Source organism: Pelophylax lessonae (genome assembly GCF_965119305.1).
Source record: "Pelophylax lessonae genome assembly, chromosome: 7".
Classification (NCBI taxonomy): Eukaryota; Metazoa; Chordata; class Amphibia; order Anura; family Ranidae; genus Pelophylax; species Pelophylax lessonae.
This window is the reverse complement of record NC_138774.1, coordinates 102732839-102756598: the sequence shown is the minus strand read 5'-3', so window position 1 is coordinate 102756598 and position 23760 is coordinate 102732839. Positions and strand designations below refer to the sequence as shown.

At 45.2% G+C, this 23760-nt stretch overlaps 1 protein-coding gene across 1 annotated transcript in view; it reads left to right on the top strand.

Moving 5' to 3' along the window:
- The window catches only part of PPP1R37 (protein phosphatase 1 regulatory subunit 37), an 86034-nt gene extending 62608 nt beyond the window's left edge, over positions 1-23426 (top strand). The window contains exons 12-13 of the mRNA XM_082264442.1: positions 11985-12080; positions 21975-23426. Of these exons, the coding sequence (XP_082120568.1) occupies positions 11985-12079 (95 nt within the window). The 3' untranslated portion in view covers position 12080; positions 21975-23426. The remainder of the gene's footprint in view (positions 1-11984; positions 12081-21974) is intronic.
- Positions 23427-23760: the final 334 nt, after the last annotated feature.

Sequence of the window (23760 nt, the reverse complement as noted above, 5' to 3'; positions counted from 1 at the left end):
GTTCTCATATTTGAATACTTCTCTACAGCCACTGGTACAGGAGGGGAGATCATAGTCAGGAGTAAGGACCTAATTCCGTGCTGGGATCTCTTTTTCTTTTTTAGATAGAAAATTTTTCTCCTGGATTTTTCCTGTGAGATCTACAATCAACTGCTGGACTGGGTGACAGGCTGGATAATCTAGATCCAGTGGTCACCCTAGTCTGGCCAGAGAGCATGCGCAGGCCTCAGTTCCACTCTAGGTCGGCCACGACATAGCCCCACTGGACGGGGGCTGGCCTGCAAGTTAAATGCCTCGAGAGGTCGCATACGACTGGGTCTCTGCCCGAGTCGCAGTGTTCCTCCTAGCCAACAGCCCGCCCCCCCCATTTCAATGGAGAGGGGTTCTGTCTGAAGCGGTGCACGCCTGTTTCCTGTTATGGTGACTTGCTGCCCCCCCCCCCCACTCCCCCTGGAGGATTTTGGGGTTGGAGATGGGCCCCTCCTTGGGACGGTCGGACCCCCGGGTTCCCCTCCTTCCCGCAGACACCCCCCTTGCCAAGCCCCTAATCCTGCTACCCACTACACTGGGGCTGTTTGGGTGGTCTGGCCACCTTCCTGGGATGGGGGCAGGGCGCTAACTGGGGCTGGGGGGGTGCACCGCCGGCAACTGGACGATCTACTGTGCGGGGGGGGGTTGTACCTGGTGAGGACTCCTGCCAGGGCTCCCCGTCCTGCCTTGATCTTCTATCCTTTAGGCCTGGCCTCCCTCCTGGGTCCCAGTAAGCCTCGTGGTGCCGCATGGGGCCGCCATTTTGTTGTAGCCTGTATGTGTTTCTATACAAGGCGGCCAGGTTTGTGTAGTTCAGCGGCCATTGTGTTGTGGTTTGCCATTGGAAATAGTGCCGGCCATGACAGTGGCGGCCATGACAGTGGAGCCCTGCAGGTGGCCATTCAATTGGTTGGAGGCCCTCATCCCCTGGTCCTGACTCCTGGATCAATTTACTTCCTGATTGCCGCACGTGTAGTGCAGATACCCCTGGTGGCTGCAGGTGCTCGTTTCTGAGGATCGCTTGGTACTTTGTGCCTGGCGACCGGGTGGTGCTGCCCCTTAGCAGTATTTTACACTTTTTGTGGGGTCCCCTCTGGAGACCCATGGAGTCTCTGGATAATTTTTCCCCATCTGATCCCCTCTCTGAGGCTCCGGGGGCCCTCTGGGTCCCAACCATGTATCCATGCACTGATGGTGGTCCTGGAGTCCCTTGTGTCCCGGGTGGAGGTGGATTGCGGGCGACAGGCTAGCAAAAAGCACCCCCGCCCTCCCCTGCCTTATCTCTCATCCGATACTAAATCATCTGAATTGGCCGCTGAAGACGTGGGTCACCCTGCTGGGTCTGCAACCATGCGCCTGGAATCCTCTGATAGGATGATTCCACGCACGAAAATGCTCTGGTGGATGCATTGTGATTGTATCTGTGTAAGAAATCCTGAAGATGAAGCACACATCTGAAGCTGCAACGGAGGCGCAGGTGCCCTTTGGCATTCACAAGCCATCCAAAGCGGCAAAGGTGTTTCCTTTCCCTACCTATTTTGACAGAATTGTCGCTATTAAGTGGGGACGACCAAAGCGTCCCCGTGGGGTCTCTAAGCGCTTTACTAGGCGTTACCCCTATGAGGAGTCCCTTCCTAAAAAGTGGACTGTGCCATCGGTGATGGATCCTCCGGTTTCCAGATTAACCAAGGCAACCATGATATTCCGGTTGAAGAGTCCCCGGCCTTTAAGGATCCGGCTGACCGGAAGATGGAGGCTGTGGCCCACACTATGTACACTCTGGCTGGTTCAGCAATGGGGCCTGCATTCATCATTGCCCTAGTGTCGCAAACGCTGAGTGGGCTAAGCTCCTCCGCCGTGACCTGGAGGGGGAACAGCTCCCCCTGCCTTTGCCGAGCTGGCCGACCAGCTGGTCCAGGGGCTGCAGTTTATCTGTGATGCCTCTTTAGATGTGACTCCTCTGATGGCTCCCCTCTCTGTTTCGGCAGTGGTCCTTTGGTGTGTCTTTTGGCTAAAGTGCTGGTCTGCAGGTCAGACTTTAAAAAAGGCCTTGATTGATCTTCCTTTTCAAGGGGATCGTCTGTTTGGAGCTACCCTGCATGACATCATTAAAGGTCTCACAGGGGGGGGATAGTACTTTTCTTCCGCAGGCAACTAAGGGAAAGGAACCTTGTTGTAGACGTGGGCCTTCCTTCTCTGCTCATAAGAATTTTTTTTGTCCCTCAGGGTCAACTGACAAGGGCTCAAAGCCTTTCAGGGCCTTATCAGGTAGATCCAAACAAATTTGGTCTGGGCTTCTCCAGACCCATGGACAAGGCTCATGCTGCATAAAAGTGCGCCTCACCTGTATCGGGGGTGGGGGGATGTCTTTGCTGGTTTTCGGGCCCGTGGACTTCCCAGGTGCAAGACAAGTGGGTCCACAAAGTCATTCGGTCCGACTACAAGATCGAGTTTTGCTCTTGTCCCCCCCGGTAAGGTTTTTTCCTTCCAATTTGCGCCTGTCCCCAGACCGCTTACAAGGCCTGTTTTGGGCGGTACAGGACTTGTTTCTTCAAGGGGTGATTGTCCCGGTTCCAACCTCGGAACTTTTTCAGGATTTTTACTCAAACCTGTTTACAGTTCCCAGGAAAGAAGGAAAAATGCGTCCAATCCTGAACCTTAAGGCACTAAACTGCTTTGTGTGTGTACAGAAGTTCAGAAGAGAGGCCATTAGAATGGTGGTGGCATTGCTACATCAGGGCGATTTCCTTGCCTCTATCGATATCAAGGATGCCTACCTTCACATTCCAATATGTGCCACTCACCAGTGTTATCTCCACTTTGCTGTGGGAGAGGAGCATTATCAGTTTTTGGCGTTACCCTTTGGTCTCGCATCTGCTCCTCGGGTCTTCACAAAAGTGTTAGCCCTGGAACTAGCTTTGCTACGCCAGCAGAGGATCGCGGTACTGGGCTACTTGGACGATCTCCTTCTGCAAGCAGAGTCTCCCTCTGCTCTGGTGGAGAACCAGGAGATTACAATGCGAACTTTGCTGGAGTTTGGCTGGATTCTGAACTTTCAGAAGTCTGTTGTGGTTCCGTCCACAAAGCTGGACTATCTGCGCCTGACTCTGGACTCTGTCTTAGCCAAAGTGCTCCTTCCTCTGGATAAACTCCAGAAATTGCAGGCTGCAATTCGCCTCCTGCTGTCTAACAAATGGTCATCGCTCCAGACTTCCATGCGGGTGTTGGGCCTCATGGTGTCTACCTTCGAGGCAGTTCCGTTTCCACAGCTCCATACGAGGTCCCTACAGGGAAATTCTGACCAGACGAGACAAGACTCGGGGCACGAAGGAGTCCCTGACATGGTGGCTTCGTTCTCTGTCGCTTCGGCTGGGAAAATCCTTCCTCCCCTTGTATTAGACAGTGGTTACCACAGATCCCAGCCTGTCCAGCTGGGAAGGCGTCCTTAGCAAGCATTCTGCTCAGGGGACCTGGACACTGGAAGAGTCCAGACTCCCAATCAGTGTCTTGGAACTTTGAGCGATCAGACTGTGTCTGAATCATTAAAAAGATCGTCTTCAGGATTGTCCAGTGCTCATTCAATCGGACAATGCCACGGCCATGGCTTATGTCAATCACCAAGGGGGCACAATAAGTATCCTGGCAGCTCTGGAGGTAGCTGGCATTCTTAGGTGGGCAAAACGGTTCGTTCCAGCCCTCTCTGTTGTACACATTACCGGGGTGGAAAGTTGGCAGGCGGATTACCTCAGTTGGCAGGCGTTGAACCACGGGGGGGGGTGTGGTCCCTTCATCCAGAGGTGTTTCATCAGCAGTGTCTCTGGTGGGCACCCTCGAAGTGGATCTGTTGGCGTCTCGGCTTAACAGAAAGGTGCAGAGGTTTGTGGCTCGGTCAAATGGATCCTCTTGCAGACGCCACAGACACATTGGTGGTCCTGTGGGGGTCAGTATCGTCTGATTTACGCCTTCCCTCCTCTCAAGCTTCTGCCAAAACTTCTACGCATGATCGGAAAGAAGGGATTCCGGTCATCTTAGTGGCTCTGGACTGGCCTCACCGGGCTTGGTATGCCGATCTGGTGCGGATGGTCGCCGACGTTCCTTTGCAGCTTCCTCTCAGGGAGGATCTGCTGTCCCATGGACCGATCTTCCATCCTGCTTTACAGTCACTGGCTTTGACGGCTTGGCTGTTGAACGCCATATGTTGAAGGATAGGGGTTTATCTAAATCTGTGTTTCCTACACTGTTGAAAGATCGTAAGTGAGTGGAAGACGTATATTGCATGGTGTGAGTCTCTTGGGGGTTCTTCCTCGCTGCTTCTCGTTGGCTCAGGTCTTGACATTCTTTCAACGGGGGGGGTGGGGGTTTGAACATAAATTGGCCTTGAGTACCATCAAGGGCCAGGTGTCGGCTTTAGTGGTCTTCTTCCAACGACCTTTGGCCACACACTCCCTGGTGCGTACCTTTCTTCAGTGTCTGACATTTGGTTCCTCCAGTGCAGGCTCTGTTGCTGCCTTGGGATCCTAGTTTGGTGCTTTCAGCTCTACAGAAGCTTCCCTTTGAATATTTTTGGGAAATTCCCCTATTTACGCTGTCCCATAATAAGGTGGCCTTTTTAGTGGCTATCACCCCTGTGCGCAGGGTGTCGGAATTGGCGGTGTTATCCTGTCGTTCACCTTACCTGGTGGTTCTTCGCCCCTGTCCGTCGTTTCTTCCAAAGGCTGTCTCTGATTTTCATTTGAATGAAGACATTGTGTTGCCTTCCCTGTGTCCCAACATCCAAAGGAAATTGCCTTGCATGCCTTGGATGTGGCCCCGGCAATTTATAGTGTACCTGGCAGCTACAGAGTCTTTCAGGAAGTTAGACTCTCTTTGTGCTCACGGATGGACCTCAAAAAGGGTTGTTCACTTCCTCTGTGACCATTTCCAGATTCATCAGACAGACGGTGGTTCAGGCCTATTCCATCAGGGGTCAGGTTCCTCCTTTCCCTGACAAGGAGCACTCTTTTCAGGCCCTTAGTGCCTCCTGGGCTTTCTGTCATCAGTCGTCAGGGATGCAGGTTTGCAAGGCAGCCACCTGGGCGTCGGTGCACACTTTGCAAGTTTTATAAAGTGGATGTGTTTGCATCTGCTAATGCTTCTTTTGGCTGCAAGGTTTTGCAGGCTGCTGTTTAGAGGACCTGATCCTCTTTGAGGGTGTGTTGTTTTTTTTCAGGTGGGTTCCAGTTGTTTGGTTAAGCTCCTGTTGCCTGCCCCTCATATTTAACACTGCTTTGGGACGTCCCAATGGTTATGAATATCAGGAAAGAGAAAATGGGATTTTTGACTTACCTCCTGACACTGCTTGTAACAAAACCTAGTGACCATAGCAGAGAGATGAAGTATACCCTCTGGGACTGCCCATGGGTGTAGCCAGAATTATTTTCTGCCTAGTGTCCTACTCCTGTAGGGGGCAGTATAACCCAATGGTTATGAATATCAGGAGCTGTGTCCATCAATAAACATCAGAGAAATGGATTTTACGGTAAGTCCAAAAATTCAATTTTTTATGCATATGTGGGATGAGATCTTTTTGGATTTTATAACCATGTGCTGTATATCGTATATATCGTATCTTTATGTGCGAACGGATTGCACGGACCGGTTCTATACACAAGCTTCTGGTGGCATGCATTGAATATGCCATAGTATGAGTCTTGCCTATTAGCTGACACATCACGGCTGCCCGAGGGAGTACATGCAGCTGCTGAACTTGTGGGTGGGTGTTACACATTCAAAAGTATAGTGGATATTTTGTAATTGGCTCTTTTGGCATCATTACATCACCTCCAGTTTAGGATAGCACGGAGCCTTGGAGATTTTAGCTGTACATGCTCTGATTGCACAGCATGATTGTAAGCACGCATTTTACTGCTTTTAAGTTAAAAAAAAAAAAAAAACAGTTTTTATATTTTACACTATAAATTGTTTCTTTTGTCTACCCATCCATGTGTGAGTATATTCAGAGATCCAGCAGCCAGACGAATAAGGAGTAAGAGGAGAGAGGATCTAAATCTGGCTTAAATCTATATGCTCTTTATTCATGCAGGGGTGCGACTCTGTGGTGAGTGTGGACCCGAAGGGGGGAGCACGAGTGAATATCCCCTATCCCTCACTGACTATTCAGGCACAAGTCACTTTTTTTCCCTTGGCATTTTTTTGATGAAGACATTTTTATGTGATTTTTCACTGAAGACTGAGTCGTACATTAACCACCTCAATACAGGGCACTTAAACCCCCTTCCTTCCCAGACCAATTTTCAGCTTTTAGCGCTGTTGCATTTTGAATGACAATTGCGCGGTCATGCAACACTGTACCTAAACCAAATTTATGTCATTTTTTCCCCCACAAATAGAGCTTTCCTTTGGTGGTATTTGATCACCGCCAGGTTTTTTCTTTTTTGGTGCACAAATAAAAAAAGGCCGAAAAGTTTGAAAAAAAAAAAAAAGTTTTTTGTTTAGGTTATAAAATGTTGTAAATAGATATGTTTTTTCCTGCACTGATGAGCACTGATGCCGCACTGACAGGCACTGATGAGGAGACACTGATGAGGAGACACTGATGGGGTGGCACTGATGGGGTGGCACTGATATGCAGCACTGATGGGCACTGATATGCGGCACTGATATGTGGCACTGATAGATAGCACTGATAGGCAGCGCTGGTGGGCACTGATAGGCAGCGCTGGTGGGCACTGATAGGCAGCGCTGGTGGGCACTGATAGGCAGCGCTGGTGGGCACTGATAGGCAGCGCTGATGGGCACTGATAGGCAGCACTGATGGGCACTGATAGGCAGCACTGATGGGCGGCACTGATCGGCACTGATGGGCGGCACTGATCGGCACTGATGGGGGGCACTGACGGGCACTGATAGGCAGCACTGGTGGGCAATAATGGGCACTGGTGGGCGGCATTGATAGATGGCAATAACGGGCACTGGTGGGCAGCACTGATAGATGGCATTGGTGGGCAGCACTGATAGGGGGGCACCACTGGCAGGCTCTCTCTGAGCCCTGTTTGCCATCCCTGGTGGCCATGGTGGGCATCCCTGGTGGCCATGGGTGGGCATCCCTGGTGGCTCTAGTGGCATCCCCTCCCCCCAGGGCTGCACTGGTAACCCCCCCTGTGATCAGTGAGTAATTAGAAATACTCACTGATCACCCCAGCTGCAGAATTGATCCTCTTCTCTTCTCCTCACTGACAGGATCTGTCAGGAGGAGAAGAGATCGAAGCCGTTACAACGGCTGTATTGACATTACATGACGGCTGTGATTGGTCACAGCCGTCATGTGATCAGGAGGGCCAATCACAGGGCCCTCCTGCCGAGGCTTGTTGCTCTGTGTCCTAGGGACACAGGCACATTGAGATCGCGCCGCTGCGCGTGCCCGCGGCGGCGCGATCTCTCTCTCCTTCTGAAGGACGTTCCGGAACGTCCATTCAGAAGGACGAGACTCCCACCCGGCCGTATATGTACAATGTATATTAAAAAAGATTAGCGCGCAAATGCAAAGGAAATTACTACCAAATCTGAAGAGAGTCCATAAATAAAAATGGGGGTTTGGTCCCACCATATGGCCATATCGTGCTCAAGCCCACTACATACATGGGTATGCTCCCCCAAATTTTTTGCCTGTTTATTATGTATTCGGTCTGACCAGACTATCGAGGTTGAGCAGCCCTCCCCACCCCCCACACACACCTGTACTCAATCAGTGTCCACCATCAAGTGGATATAGGAGGAGTCCCCTGTAGTGCATTTGCACATTTTTCCCAGCAAGAGTATTATCTCCATGGGTTAGAAAGGCTGGATTCATCTCTTTTTCATGGATAGTGTAGGACCCACTGATAATGGGGTACTTTGACGCAGTAGTGGGCTTGATATGGTGGGACCAAACCCCCATTTTTATTTATGGACTCTCTTCAGATTTGGTAGTAATTTCCTTTGCATTTGCGCGCTAATCTTTTTTAATATACATGTCTTTTGGTTCATAGCTGCAGCAGCTTTGGAAATACATGGGTATGCTCCCCCAAATTTTTTGCCTGTATATGTACAATGGCCCGGGTGGGAGGTGGTTAAGGACTTTGATTCACATACTTTGTTTTTTATTGCATATGTTATATATATATATATATATATATATATATATTTATTTTTTTTTTTTTTTTTTTTTTTTGTATATATGTTTATTGCATGTATATATGAACACTTATATGGTTTAAAGCACTTCAAATTTGAATACTTTTCCTTGGATCATAGTAGTGTTTTCAAATAATTTTATTTATTTGCTTATTCACATGATTTTACATTTTGAATACATCTAAGGGCCAGTTCGCATTTATGCGATCACTGCATGGGAGCCTCTGCTACCAAACATAGGTTATAACTCTGATGACAACCTGAGAAAGATTAAACACTTAGGAAGCAGTGGATCAAGGTTTGCTCCAGTGGTGTATAATGATGTGGAGGCTGATACTTGAACGCTACGGTTATTGATTAAAGGCGCAGTGTATAGTTTTCTCTGGTGAGTGTTTATTACCTTAAAGGGAATCACGAGAGGTGTGGTGAAGGCGCATGGCGTGAAACATTCAATTGTGAATACACTGGTAGAGGAAAGAACATTATAAAATTATTGGACTGTCATTGACTTATTAGAAGTCTGTTTTTCATAACATAGACGTTATTAGCGCTGCTAATGTTTGTTTTCTTTCCAACTAATATATGATTGTCTATTGGTAAGGTAACATATGTGGTTTTTTTTTTTTATATATAATCGTTATTTTGTATAAATATCTCTCTTAGAGCCGGTTCACACTGAGGCGATCCAACTTCTGGGGGCGACCTGTGAAGTCGCGTGCACCGTGACTTCTGCGCGACTTGCAGGGACTTCACATAATGGAAGTCTATGCAAGTCGTTCCCAGGTCGCCCCAAAGTAGTACAGGACCCTTTTTCTAAGTCGGAGCGACTTGTGTCGCTCCTATTAGAACGAGTCCTGTACTACTCAATGGACCGCGACTTGTCAGGCTCACAAGTGGCCTGACAAGTCGCGCTAGTCTGAATGGGCTCTAATATATACAATAATAAATATTTCTATAAGTAGGATATGCATACATTTAGTCTGAAGTGTCCCTTGTGCTGCTGGCTGGTCTGTTAAAGTCCGAAGTCCTCTACAACACCTTCCCCCATACCCTTGCCGCTGTAATTTTCTGTGGGAATTAATACGCGTACTGGACTGATGACGGGCACTCATTAAGCGTGTTGATTATGCCCATCGGTTGTACTATAGCTTCTATTAATTAAAAGTGCTCTATGAATGGAGGAGGTGGACTTTTCATTCATCCGCCTGTCCTCCATTTATAGGTCGTGCGTTACAGAAGTGATGGACGTACGTCAGAAAATTGCTGCTTGAAGTGACTATAATAAGGGAAAAGTGGGGGCTGCCATTACTGGTCACCTTCTTCTAAAAATGTTTTGTCAGAGACAGAAAAGCATGCTGCAGTGGCAGAACTTATCTCTAGACTTGTTTTTGCTTGATGACTGTAAAAGCATTAAAAAGACAGCTAGAGAACTTGCATTTTAAATGGAAAGTTCAGCAAGATCCGCCTATAATAATCTAGCATTGCTTAGTTTTCATAAAAAACTTGGCATTCGCATGCACATTAGACCATATAGGACAGGCTCTATTTGCCCAATTTTAAACAGAGCTACTTTGAAGGTGAACACAGAAGCACTGTTTCTTTGTCGTTGGTCAGAGCTGGTCTTTGCTGCATGTTAAAGACTCTTCCTAATAATTTATACTCTGGATCTGGAGGAGGTAAGCTGTGAATTACACTCTATTTCCATTGATGTGATTTAACCTTTTATACAGTTTTAACTCTTGGCAGTTGACCCCATAGAATTCTGTGGAATGTTCTGGCACTCAGAATGTGCTGGATACTCAGGAACCAGAAGAGAGATTGTACAGCATTTGATCTTAAGATTTACTTTCAACTATGTAGTACAAGGGCCTGCCTGATTGCATACTAATTGAAAGGAATTAGCTTTGACCTCATTTTATATATTCCAAAGAAAAATTGTACAAGAAAATTGTATAATGTTTGGCCAGCCTTAGAAATAACGTTTATCTGTGATCAAAACTTTAAATCCCATGATTTCCGTGTTACATTTTAAATATTACTAACCCACTCTTAATAATCTGAACGATCTTGAAGCTTATAAATTTACTTTTGAAGAATCACATTTACTACCGTATTTTCCGGCGTATAATAATTTTCAAGTTAAAACATAGGTTTTGGGCTATACTCTCCTTATAAGAATACCCCCCTTCCGAAGCAAGGCAACACCATTGAAAAACATCAAATTTCTCAGATCTCTTGTATATCTCCAAGGTACTGTGAGAAAGTAAGAACCATTCAAACAGCACACTAGGTGCTGCATGGCTCTGTCACAGTGTGCCACATGGCTTTTGGGTACTGACTTTTATTGCTAGAACTGTGTTATAGTCTATCATTCAGTACAGCCATAAGTTAGCACCCAAAAGCCATGTGGCACACTGTGACAGAGTCATGCAGCAGCTAGTGTGATGCCAGTGCCATGCTACCCATCGCCATCGGTATTCGTTTTACATTTCCCGCTCCCTGCCAGTCACCTCACATAGTCTCATCACCTGAGCAATAGAGTGCATGACACTCAGATCACTCCGCCGCCAGAGAGCAGCTGCCCAGAACTTCCTGAACATGCGATGCGGCACTGATAATGTACATGCGCCCAAAATGGAAGAAAAAGTCCCTGCATTGCTCCCACCTACTGGGCCCCTCTCTTGAGCTGAGCCAATCACGGTGAGCGATGTATTCTATTATTGAATGCAAAGCCTGCTCATATTGGAGGAGTCAGAGAGGCGGGGTGATGTTACTCCGCCAATCCGAGCCGGCTTTGCATTCAATAATAGAATACATCGCTCACTGTGATTGGCTCAGTGCAGTATCCTGTATGTAGCCAAAGCTACGGTACATACGGTATACCGGTACAGGATTCCCGCACAGCCAGCGCCTTCAGATTACATCTACCAGTAATACTGATACTTGGGGTACCTTGGAGATATTATGCTTGGCGTATAAGATGACCCCCCCCATTTTTGGATTTTTGGGGGATATTTTTGAGGTTCAAAAGTCATCTTATATGCCAGAAAATATAGTACTTTGAATTCTGTGCCACATATTCACTATGCCCTGTGAGTAGGCACTGCTATGTCACAGAGCCTGCCTTCTGAACTACAGAGGTGATAAGAGCGGGTGGTTCAGGAGGCAGAGCGAGCACAGGAAACGCACTACATCATATTGCAAAGCATGCTGGGAATCCAGGAAGTTGTGGAAACCAATAGCCAGCAAACAGGCAGCAGAGGTTTTTCTAGTAGGCTTATATTGGGTTGTAAAAAATTACGATTGTTTGTTGCTATTGCAATGATGATGTTGTAAAATAACTGTATCCTGTGACTATAAATTTCCTTTATAGTTCACAGCTTCACGTTGACCTTCCTCAGGAACCAGGAGACCGAATCTAAATGAATTTCTTCTGTGTGAGATTTCTGTCTGTTAGAGGGTTTTGGCAGGCGGGAACAGCAGAGCATACCAAACTTTGTTTGCATTTAAAAAAAATGTAAATCAAATATACCAATTAAAAGAAACAACCACTCCATCTGTCACCTAAATCATTCACATAGCTAGGCCCTCCTTGGTCTGGCATCAAGACAGTAGGGCCCCATTTCTACAAATTAGACCTGGGGGCCAGGACATTTTCTCTGTTTTCCTTTGGAGCATAAAGTCTGCTATTAAAGCCTAAATCTCTAGAGCTAAAAAGTAATATAAAAATATGCCACTCTTTTTTTTGTTTTTTTTAACTCGTACATCTCGTTTTTACACAGATTCTCTTGGAACCTTCAGTGACAGAGAGCTAGAGGACTTACTGCGGGATGCTTCCTCAGAACCAGACCCAAGTCTGAACGTAATAACACTATAAGGTATTTTTTTTTTTAGCCTATTCTATAGTTTCTATGGAACCAGCGATACACATAAAACTGACAGCTCATTCACACATTGATGATTGTGAGGAGCAAAGCAATGCTCATTAACCCGCCTAATAAAGCTTTATTAACCACTTCTGGACCGGGCCTTTTTCTCTCTGCTAAAAAAAAAAAATATGTTTGGGGTTTCTAAGTAATTTTCTAGCAAAAAAAAAAAATTTTAACTTGTAAAGAAATCAGTTTTTTTTTTTTTTCCACGGGTTAAAAATTGGCAGGCGGATTACCTCTGTCGACAAGCGCTGGACCAGGTGGAATGGTCCCTTCATTCAGAGGTGTTTCATCAGTTGTGCCTCTACTGGGGTGCCTCCCGAGGTGGACCTGTTAGCCTCTCGCTTCAACAGGAAGGTGTAGAGGTTTGTGGCACGGTCTAGGGACCCTCTGGCAGATGCCACGGACATGCTGGTGGCCCCGTGGGGTCAATATCATCTGATTCACGCCTTTCCCCCTCTCAAGCTTCTGCCAAGGCTTCTGCGCAGGACCGAGGCAGAAGGGATTCCAGTCATCTTAGTGGCTCCAGACTGGCCTCACTGTTCTTGGTACGCCGATCTGGTACCATCCTGCCAATCTTCCATCCTGCTTTACAGTCGTTGGCTTTAACGGCTTGGCTGTTGAAAGCCAGGTGCTGAAAGATGAAGGATTATCTGATTCAGTGATTCCTACGCTGTTTAAAAGCTAGAAAATCTACCTCTAGGAAGATCTGCCATCATACATGGAAGTCGTACATTGCGTGGTGTGAGTCTCTTGGAGTTCATCCTCGCTCCTTTTCGGTGGCTCAGGTCTTGACCTTCCTCCACCGGAGTTGAGCAGCGCCTGGCTTTAAGGTACTATCAAGGAACAGGTCTAGGCCTTGGCGGTCTTCTTTCAATGACCATTGGCTACACTTTCCTTGGTGCATACTTTTACCCTGGGAGTTCGACACTTGGCTCCTCCAGTGCGGTTTCCATTGCAGCCTTGGGACCTCAATTTGGTGCTTTCATTCCTCCAGAAACCACCTTTTGAAAACCTTAGGGATGTTACCCTGCTTACGTTCTCCCAGAAGGTGGCCTTTTTGGTGGCAATTGCTTCTGCGCGCAGAGTGATGGAGCTGGCGGCGTTGTCTTTTCCACCTTTGTGGTTCACGGAGATAAGGTGGTTCTTTGCCCCTGTCCGTCATTCCTTCCAAAGGTTGTCTGATTTTCATTTTAATGAAGACATTGTGTTGCCTTCCCTGTTTCCCCAGGCCAAAACATCCTAAGAAAATTCCCTTGCATTCCTTGGATGGTTTGGGCAATTAGAGTGTACCTGGCAGTTACGGAGTCTTTTAGGAAGTCAGACTCACTATTTGTGTTTCAAGCCTATTCAATTAAGGTTAGGTTTCTCCTTTCCTTGTTCCGGCGCACTCTACTAGGGTGCTTAGTGCCTCCTAGGCCTTCCGTCATCAGGTGTCAGTGATGCAGATTTGCACACCTTTACAAAATTTTATAAAGTGGATTTTTTGACATCTGCGGATGCTTCCTTTGGCCGCAAGGTTTTATAGGCTGCTCTTTAGAGGACCTGGTCCTCTTTGAGGGTGTATTGTTTTTTTTCAGGGGAGCTCTAGTTGTTCTTGGTTTAGCTCTGTTACCTGGTTGGCTATGGCTTAGCCTTGGGGAATTTTTTTCTGCTGTTTCAACCCCTCTGGTTAAACACTGCTTTGGGACATCCCAATGGTTAAGAAGATCAGGAGCTGTGTCCGTCAATGAACCCTAGAGAAAATGGGATTTTTGTCCTACCGTAAAATCCATTTCTCTGATGTTCATTGACGGACACAACATCCACCCCTCTGTTGAGTTGGTTTTCTTCTGACACGGCTTGTAACAAGAATTGAGTTGGTTAGTGGACAAAACATGGACTTTATCGGCACAAAGATATGATAAAAATAAACTTTTTATTGTTATCTATTAAAACCAGAAACAGACACAACGCCTGTAAGGCAACAATATGCCAGCAGTTCTGTGATTGACAATCAGTATAACAGAATTACAGTATACATAAATACATAAGTAAAAATATTATTGCATATTTATCTGTGATGAAATCCACATGAGAATGATCTGTCAGGGAAGACAGGTAGATGAAGCTGTCCTACGACGAGCTCGATCGATGTGTTCGCCACAGATGCATGTAATAGATAGAATCTATTGAGCTAGAATACTTGACATGTTTTGCAAAAATTGCTTCATCTGAAGTTTTAGATTCATCACTCTGTAATATGCTTGCAATAAGTGTATTCAAAGAGAGCAAGGGAGGTGAGACCAGAGGAGCCAGAAATCGCCTGAAGTTACTAGGAATCATGGACATTGATTCCAATTATGATATGGACTCATAAAAATCCATGGCCTGAATGTCACAGATATAGCCCACTCAAGGGGTGAGAGGGTCGGTGACAACAGTCCAAATGTCTAAACTAGGGTGGCACGGATACGTAAAGAAAGCTATAAAGACCTTAGGCCGGCTCCTGTCTATCCACCTGCCCAGGATGGGGGCTTACCACCATATTACAGAGTGATGAATCTAAAATTCCAGATGAAGCAATTTTTGCGAAACATGTCGAGCATTCTAGCTCAATAGATTCTGTCTATTACATGCATCTGTGGCGAACACATCGATCAATCTCGTCGTAGGACAGCTTTATCTACCTGTCTTCCCTGACAGATCATTCTCATGTGGATTTCATCACAGATAAATATGCAATATTTTTACTTATGTATTGATGTATACTGTAATTGTGTTATACTGATTGTCAATCACAGAACTGCTGGCATATTGTTGCCTTACAGGCGTTGCGTCTGCCTCTGGTTTTAATACATAATAAGACGTTTATTTTTTATCATATCTTTGTGCTGATAAAGTCCCTGTTTTGTCCACTAACCAACTCAATTCTAGTTAAAAGGATGTGGCACTTTTTTACTTCCTAAACGCACCCAGTGATCCGCCATCTGGGAGTGTGACAATTTGACCCAAACTGCTTGTAACAAAACTGAGTGCCTATAGCTAAGAGTGGGAGTATACCCCCTGGGACTGCCCATAAACGTAGTCAAGCTTTTTTTTTTTTTCTGCATAGTGTCGTCCTCCTGTAGGGGGCAGTATAACCCAATGGTTAAGAAGATCAGGCGCTGTGTCTGTCAATGAACATCAGAGAAATGGATTTTATGGTAAGACAAAAATCCCATTGTTTGTTTTTTTTTTTTTTTTTTACTTTTTGGGCTAGTTTTCCTTTAACCGGTTGCCGACTGCTCACAGTATATTTACTGCGGCAGTCAGCCCCGGCCAGGCAGAGTGACGTAGGTCTACGTCGCTCGCCTGTCACTCCTTTTAGAGCCAATAGCGGGCGAGCGCGCGCCCGCCTTGGCTCGTTCACAGAGGAGTGCGGGAGTGTGACCGGCAGACCCGATGTCCGCCGGTCACACTACGATCGCCGGTACAGCGGGAGAAAGACAATGTGGGTTATGTAAACAAGCCGCCTGTCATTCTCCCCTGTGTAAAAATGAAGATCAGACGGTTCTACTATGTAGAACCGTTGATCTTTGTTTTTACACTAGGAGACCTGTCCCCCTACAGATAGAATCACGCCCCTAGGACACACTTAACCCCTCCCTGTCCAATACAGTTAACCCCTTCCCTGCCAGTGTCATTTTTGCAGTAACAGTGCATATATATAGCACTGATTACTGCAGTAATGTCACTGGTACCCCCAAAAGTGTAAAAAATGTCAGTCAAGGGTCCGATCTGTCCGCCGCAATGTCGCAGTACCGCAAAAAAAATCGCAGATCGCCGCCATTACTCGTTAAAAAAAAAAAAAACACCAAAAATGACAAAAATCTTTCCCTTTTGTTAGTAAACACAATAACTTTTGCGCAAACCAATCAAAATACGCTTTTTGCGATTTTTTTTTTTTTTTTTTTTTTTTTTACCAAACATATGTAGCGTAAAACAATTTGGCCGAAAATGTTAAAAAATTTTGATTTTTAAATTTTTTGGGGGGGAATTTCATATAAAAAAAAAAAAGTGAAAAATATTGTTATTTTTGCAAAAATTACGCTCTTTTTTTGTTTATAGCGCATGATCAAAAAATCGCACAGGTGATCAAACACCACCAAAAGAAAGCTCTGTTTGTGGGAAAAAAAGGACGTGAAATTCGTTTAGGTACAGCATCGCACGAACGCGCAATTGTCCGTCAAAGTCACGCAGTAAAAAATCGCAAAAAAAACCCTGGTCAGGAAGGGGGTAAAATCTTCCGGGGCTTAAGTGGTTAATGATAAAAAAAAATAAAAATCAGGAGACATCTATAACCATTTACCACCAAATGAAAGCCCAATTTGTCCTGAAAAAGACAAAGTATAATCCACCTGGAAGCACAAAGTAGTTGTGATATGTACGGTTTTATTAACACATGTCAAAGTTGCAAGATTGTGCTTAGGCATTACGATTTGTTTTAACTTTAGGTGTGAAGGAGTTAAGGAAGTCAGAATACCTGTTAAAGTGAAACCAGAACTCCAATAGTATATACCTGGTTTTCCTCCTAGAAAAAATGTAGATGGGCACCTTTTGGTATCTGTTGTTAGGCAAGACAGTAGTTCATGTTTTAACGGCTGGTTGTTGGAAGGAGCTACTGTATATTCTTCACATATTCATCTAAATTATTAGGTTAGCAGCATCTGCTCCATGCCCCTAGTCATTCCATCTGAGCAGCATTTTTCAGATAAGGGCTCATATTTCACACAGCCTCCAAATATCCTGTGGAGCTTTATAAGCTGTGGAGTGTAAATCACTAATTATATAGTAAAAAGTGCAGCGTTATAAAAATTAGATATAAATATATCAAACAATAAATATCCAGTAAGATATAAAGTGCAAAAGTGCCAATATTAAATAATCGTGACTAGTGATGGGCCGAACACCCCCTGTTTGATTCGCACCAGAACATCTCAAACATCTGCAAACTCTATTAAAATCTATGGGACACGAACATGAAAAATCAAAAGTCCTAATTTTGAAGGCTTATATGCAAGTTATTGCCATAAAAAGGATATGGGGACCCGGGTACTGCCCTGGGCGACATGTATCAATGCAAAAGAACATTTTTAAACTGATCATTTTTACAGGAGCATTGATTTTAATTATGCTTAAAGTGAAACAAAAATGAGAAATTCCTTTAAATATCATGCCTGGGGGTCCCCTTAACGTGCCTGCAAAATGGCGCGTTTGTAAAATGTATGTAGCCAGCTGCAGCAATACTGACATTTCTAAAGGAAAAAATGTCATTTAAACTTGCTCGCGGCTGTAATGTATTGTCGGCTCCCGGCAATACAGATAAAAAAAAACATGAAAAACACTGCGTAGGGTCCCAACCCCAGTCCATACCAGGCCTGTCTTGGGGTTAAGGGCCTCTTCCTGACAACCCTGGGCTGCTTGGCATGGCATGGCACTGCTCCCCGTCTTTAACATTGGCGTCTATGGGAAATATTGGAGAGCTTGACGTGGCACTGCTCCCTGTCTCTCATACTGGCATCTATGGGAAATCTTGGTCAGCTTGGCATGGCACTGCTCACAAACTATAAGTGACAGGGACACAGTGCATTATGGGGCGCTTAGCGGCAGGTGAACTTCCCGCTGAGCGCCCCATTTGTTCGTGTGTTCAGCGAACACATGAACAGCTGATGTTCGAGTCAAACATAAAGCCCATCCCTAATCGTGACAATAAAGTCCACAAAGAAAGGAGGATGAAAATCCAGATGTAAACACTGTAATAGAAATGGATCCTGCCACCATCTGATCCTCATTCACCACTGTGTGACTGTCCACTACTCTACAAGGATAAACTGCTTACCAGAGAGTATGGATACTATTGGCCCTGAGACGACAACCCTTGAGTGTACCCAAAAGTGGGGTTTGAAGGCAGCTCTGAAGGTTTCCAAGCGTGATTCCAAGATAGGACTGCCACTCGCAAAGTAGTATCGTACAATGCGTTGGACCATAATGATAAAAGAAGCCTCCACATAGCCTCCACATAGTGTAAATCTGTAACTTTCAATTTTATTTAAAAGGTAAAAAACTTACATCATATCCAAGTAACAAGCGCCTTTTAACATCATCCAGCATGGAAAATCTGAATGGAAAATCTGGTTGTTGTCCTGTTGGAAGATGAACCTTCATCCTAGTCTGGGGTCCAGAGTGCTCTGGAGCAGGTTTTCATCAAAGATGTCTCTGTACGATGTTTCTGTACATTGCTGCATTCATCTTTCTCTCGATCCTGACTAGTCTCCAAGTTCCTGCCGCAAAATAACATCCCCACAGCATGATGCTGTCACCACCATGCTTTACTGTATGGATAGTATTGGCCAGGTGGTGAGTCATTACCATCCAGACCTGACGCTTGTCATTCAGGCCAAAGAGTTCAATCTTTGTTTCATCAGACCAGGGAATTTTGTTTATCGTGGTCGGAGAGTCCTTCGGGTGCCCTTTGGCAAACTCCAGGTGGCTGTCATGAGCCTTTTACTGAGGAGTGGATTCAATCTGGCCACTCTACTATACAGGCCTTAATGGTGGAGTGCTGCAGAGATGGTTGTTCTTCTGGAAGGTTCTCCTCTCTCCACAGGGAAACGCTGGAGCTCTGTCAGAGTGACCATCGGGTTCTTGGTCACCTCCCTGACTAATTCCCTTCTCCCTCGATAGTTTAGTTTGGCTGAGCAGCCCACTCTAGGAAGAGTCCTAGTGGTTCCAAACTTCTTTCATTCACATTTCTGGATGCATTGTATAACCAGTGGAGTGAATAGCCTCGGATGATGCACATAGATGAAAAAAAATCCTCCTATATACAATATCTCACAAAAGTGAGTACAGCCTTCACATTTTTGTAAATATTTTATTATATCTTTTTCATGTGACGACACTGAAGAAATGACACTTTGATACAATGTTAAGTAGTAAGGGAACAGCTTGTATAACAGTGTTCATTTGCTGTCCCCTCAAAATAACTCAACTTACAGCCATTAATGTCTAAACCACTGGCAACAAAAGTGAGTACACCCCTAAGGGAAAATGTCCAAATTGGGCCCAATTAGCTGTTTTCCCTCCCCGGTGTCATGTGACTTGTTAGGGTTACAAGGTCTCTGGTATGAATGGGGAGCAGATGTGTTAAATTTGATGTTATCGCTCTGTCTCTCATACTGGTCACTGGAAGCTCAACATGGCACCTCATGGCAAAGAACTCTCTGAGGATCTGGAAAAAAGAATTGTTGCTCTACATAATCATGGCCTAGGCTATAAGAAGATTGCCAAGACCCTAAAGCTGAGCTGCAGCACGGTGGCCAAGACCATACAGCCATTTAACAGGACAGGTTCCACTTAGAACAGGCCTCACCATGGTCGACCAAAGAAGTTGAGTGCACGTGCTCAGCGTCAAATCCAGAGGTTGTCTTTGGGAAATAGATGTATGAGTAATGCCAGCAATGCTGCAGAGGTTGAGGGGGTGGGGTGTCAGCCTGTCAGTGCTCAGAATATGCTCTGCACACTGCATTAAATTGGTCTGCATGGCTGTTGTCCCAGAAGGAAGCCTCTTCTAAAGATGATGCACAAGAAAGCCCGCAAACTGGGACCATGTCCTGTGGTCTAAAGATCTGTGGACTTCCTGGAACCATGTCCTGTGGTCTGATGAGACCAAGATAAAATTATGTGGTTCAGATGGTGTCAAGCATGTGTGGCGGCAACCAGGTGAGGAGTACAAAGACAAGTGTGTCTTGCCTACAGTCAAGCATGGTGGTGGGAGTGTCATGGTCTGGGGCTGCATTAGTGCTGCTGGCACTGGGGAGCTATAGTTCATTGAGGGAACCATGAATGCAAACATGTACTGTGACATACTGAAGCAGAGCATGATCCCCTCCCTTCGGAGACTGGGATGCAGGGCAGTAGTCTAACATGATAACGACCCCAAACACACCTTCAAGACGACCACTGCCTTGCTAAAGAAGCTGAGGGTAAAGGTGATGGACTGGCCAAGCATGTCTCCAGACCTAAACCCTATTGAGCATCTATGGGGCATCCTCAAACAGAAGGTGGAGGAGCGTAAGGTCTCAAACATCCACCACCTCTGTGATGTTGTCATGGAGGAGTGAAAGAGAACTCCAGTGGCAACCTGTAAAGCTCTGGTGAATTCCATGCCCAAGAGGTTTAAGGCAGTGCAGGAAAATAATGGTGGCTACACAAAATGACAGGTTGGGCCCAATATGGACATTTTCACTTAAGGGTGTACTCACTTTTGTTGCCAGCGGTTTAGACATTATTGGCTGTGTGTTGACTTATTTTGAGGGGACAGCAAATTTACATTGTTATACAAGCTGTTCACTCACTACTTTACATTGTAGCAAAGTGTAATTTATAAAATAATTACAAAAATGTGAGGGGTGTGCTCACTTTTGTGAGATACTGTAAGTTTTACATGTTTAACTGCAGTCTTCCCTTCTCTACACCTTTTCAAAAGTGCAGATAGTGTCAAAAATCTTTCATCTGTCAATAACAGAGAAGAGGTTGCAGTTACACTATGTGAGAGCTGATTGGAGGAAGGGGACACCCTCCCTTCTACAGAGGAGGGAAGGAACATGCAAAGCTTTATTCTAAATAGACAAGCTGTGCGCATGTCTCCCTCCCTGTCACAAATTGTAGCCCATGCTATCTAATGTGTCTAGAAAACTTCTCAGAAGTGACTCATGCCGATAACAGAGCAACAAAGCACCAGAGAGAAACAACACTTAGCGCTTTGGAGAGAGACAAGTAAACACTACAGATTTATGTGCTTAGTTCAAATTTCATGGCTGGTGTTTACAACCACTTTAATGCAAGAGAGAAATAGTATGTTAAAGTTCCACAATCTATTTTTTCCTTACTAGTGGGTTTAATTATGAAATTTTTAGGAAATGTATAAAGTACAGTATCTTATCATCTGATTGCATGCCATTGATTTTTGCACACTACGTTTCATCCTTAGGCAGGCCACATAGACAGTGCCAATTTGGTTGCAGGAAAGAAATTTTCACGATTCCCCATCAACACAGTGTTGACAGGCGAAGCCGTCCCTGTCGGGACATTGTATTCTCCCAGGGCAGGGGAAGCCATCCCCGCCGGGAGAAGACAGTGATTATTGCTAGCGGCTCTAGCTGAAGCTAGCTATAATCACAAGCAAATCTGGTGGGCTAGTTGTACCCAAGTTAATCGATCGATCAACTTGGTACATTCAGGCTGCCCATACATGGTTTGGATCTCGGACAGTTCAGCAGATTCAAACGGTCTATGGCCAGCCTTACTCTTTGCAAAATCTAACTGGATAATCAAATTCGTTTAGCTCCACATTGTATTATATTGGAGCAGGGACTTCTGCTGTAAGAGACACTTTCGCCTTGCCCTTAAAAGGGCAAAAAACAATGTCACTAAAAAGACTCGTCCCTCTTCCCCGCAGTCACCATACCTGTACTCCCTTGCTGCTCCTTTCTCTATCACAGCTGGTGCCACTACCCAGAACTTCAGGGCTTTGCTAGACCTAGGCAGTGTCACATAACCAAGGTGGTGACATCATCACTCCCTGGAGTCAGCAACACTGGTTATTTCAGCATTGGCTGTGATAGAAATAAAGAGTGGCGAGGGAGCAAAGGTAAGGTGAGTAACTGGGTGGCCCTGGGGTCCTTTTGCAGAGACACTGTTACTTTGTCCAACATGGGCAAGGTGACTGTCTTTTTAAGTATCTTGTTTCCCCTGAGTTCTCCAGCATGTAGATATTCACTTATTTTCAAGGTTTAATCTTGTCTTTTTTTTTTCTTATAGGATTGACTCTTCCGACTCTTGGGGTTCCCTTTTCTGTTTTCCCTAAATACTTTTTAAACCCCAGTGATCTCGCCTTAAGAATTGGGGCCCCAAAGGATAATATGACACGGGTTCCCATTTGAGGACATTCAGTTGATTCTAAACTTTGCTTCCCCATATGATGGCAATAAGGGCGGACACTATTCCTGCAGGTAATGGAATTTGCACAGTTTAAGCCTACAGCTCATTAACTTCATGCTGGGACTTTCCCCTACTGGGACTTTTTGGAGAAGAGGCAATTTTACGGGTTTCTGGATAAAGGGACACAAGCTGATATCTAACCCCCTATCCCCCCATACACTGGACTGTTACTGGCTTTGGGAATTGTCATGGAGGAGGACTGTCGTTGACATTAACTGACCCTTCTGATTGTCCTCACGTGGTGGTATCTCCAATTATCTGCAGTATGATATACTAGGGTTTTCAGCCTTGCCTTCTATACATCGCACTTACTGTGTTACACTACACTAGTCTCCTGACAATAGCTTCTGACCCTGGGGTCCAACACGCTGGTATTGTCCTCTGACATATTAAATCTTTATGCCAGGACATTCTAGGGTGATATATGGGTTTTGGCATATAGGGGTGGGAAATGTCCTAATCACAGCACCTATAAAGAACATCCAACCTGTCTGCTGTAAGCTATGACATGTACTCAGGCTAAGATGTCCATTTTTCCCTTTTGGAGTGAGGTTCTAAAAGGCCTAACTATTTTGTGCTACTAGGTTTAGCATACTGACTACCAGAGCATGTTCTTCTGTGGACCACACTTTCCAAGACCTGAAGACCTCAACCCCAGCTGGAACGATGTTTGTATTCATTTTTGTTTACCTCCTCTCCTTTTTTTTTTTTTCAGGATGTGTAGTAAATCACAATGCTGTTCCCCTGGAAGATTTAGAAATAGTTAGATCACATAGGGCTATATGTATGACAAGGACGTCTAGTTGTACCTTGGATTTAGTGCTAATCCTGTGATCTTGGCCACTTTTTTGTATCTTGCAGTTTCAGGACCACAGGCAGCTGAGCAGAGTCAAGTGTAGGTTCCATGGCAGGCTTGGTATCTTCTGACTTCTGTAATGGGCTTAGTTCACTTGGTGCTGACCAGCAGCTGTTACACTTGAAGTAAAATAAATCGAAGTCCTACTGTGATGAAAAGATGAGAGCAGGAGGGTGGCCATCTTGTATGGGTCTATGTATTTGTACAACATTGCATTTGTGTCTACATAAACATATTTTATGTATTTGTAGACCTAAATGACATCTGCAAAAGCATATGTGTATTATGTGGGTTTTATTTAAAAACATTATTAGTAGCCACATAAAACCAAAGAGTGTTGATGTGTGGCTGCTATGTGTTACAGAACATAATTTTAATTTGTACAATGGTATTAAAGTGTATGTATAGCCAAAATCTTTGTTGTTTTGATAGAATAGGTGAAGGTTAAAACATTTTATTCTTTGCTGTCTGTGTATCTGGGGAAGATTTCGATTCATGTTCTGTCTCCTGGAAACACAACAAGAAATGACAGTACGTCTCACAAAAGAGTGGTGAATTGCATCTTCGATAGTTGCCACTGGAACCTTTTTTAACCCTTGGAAGATTTCCCTTCACCCCTTCCTCTGGTGACAGCTCCTCTAAATGGTCACCAGGGTAATTGGTTGTGAATCTACCCAGCAGGGACACAGACAGCAGTAAAAACCTGACAGGGTCTAACCCTTCACCGGTCTGTCCAAAACTAGAAAACTG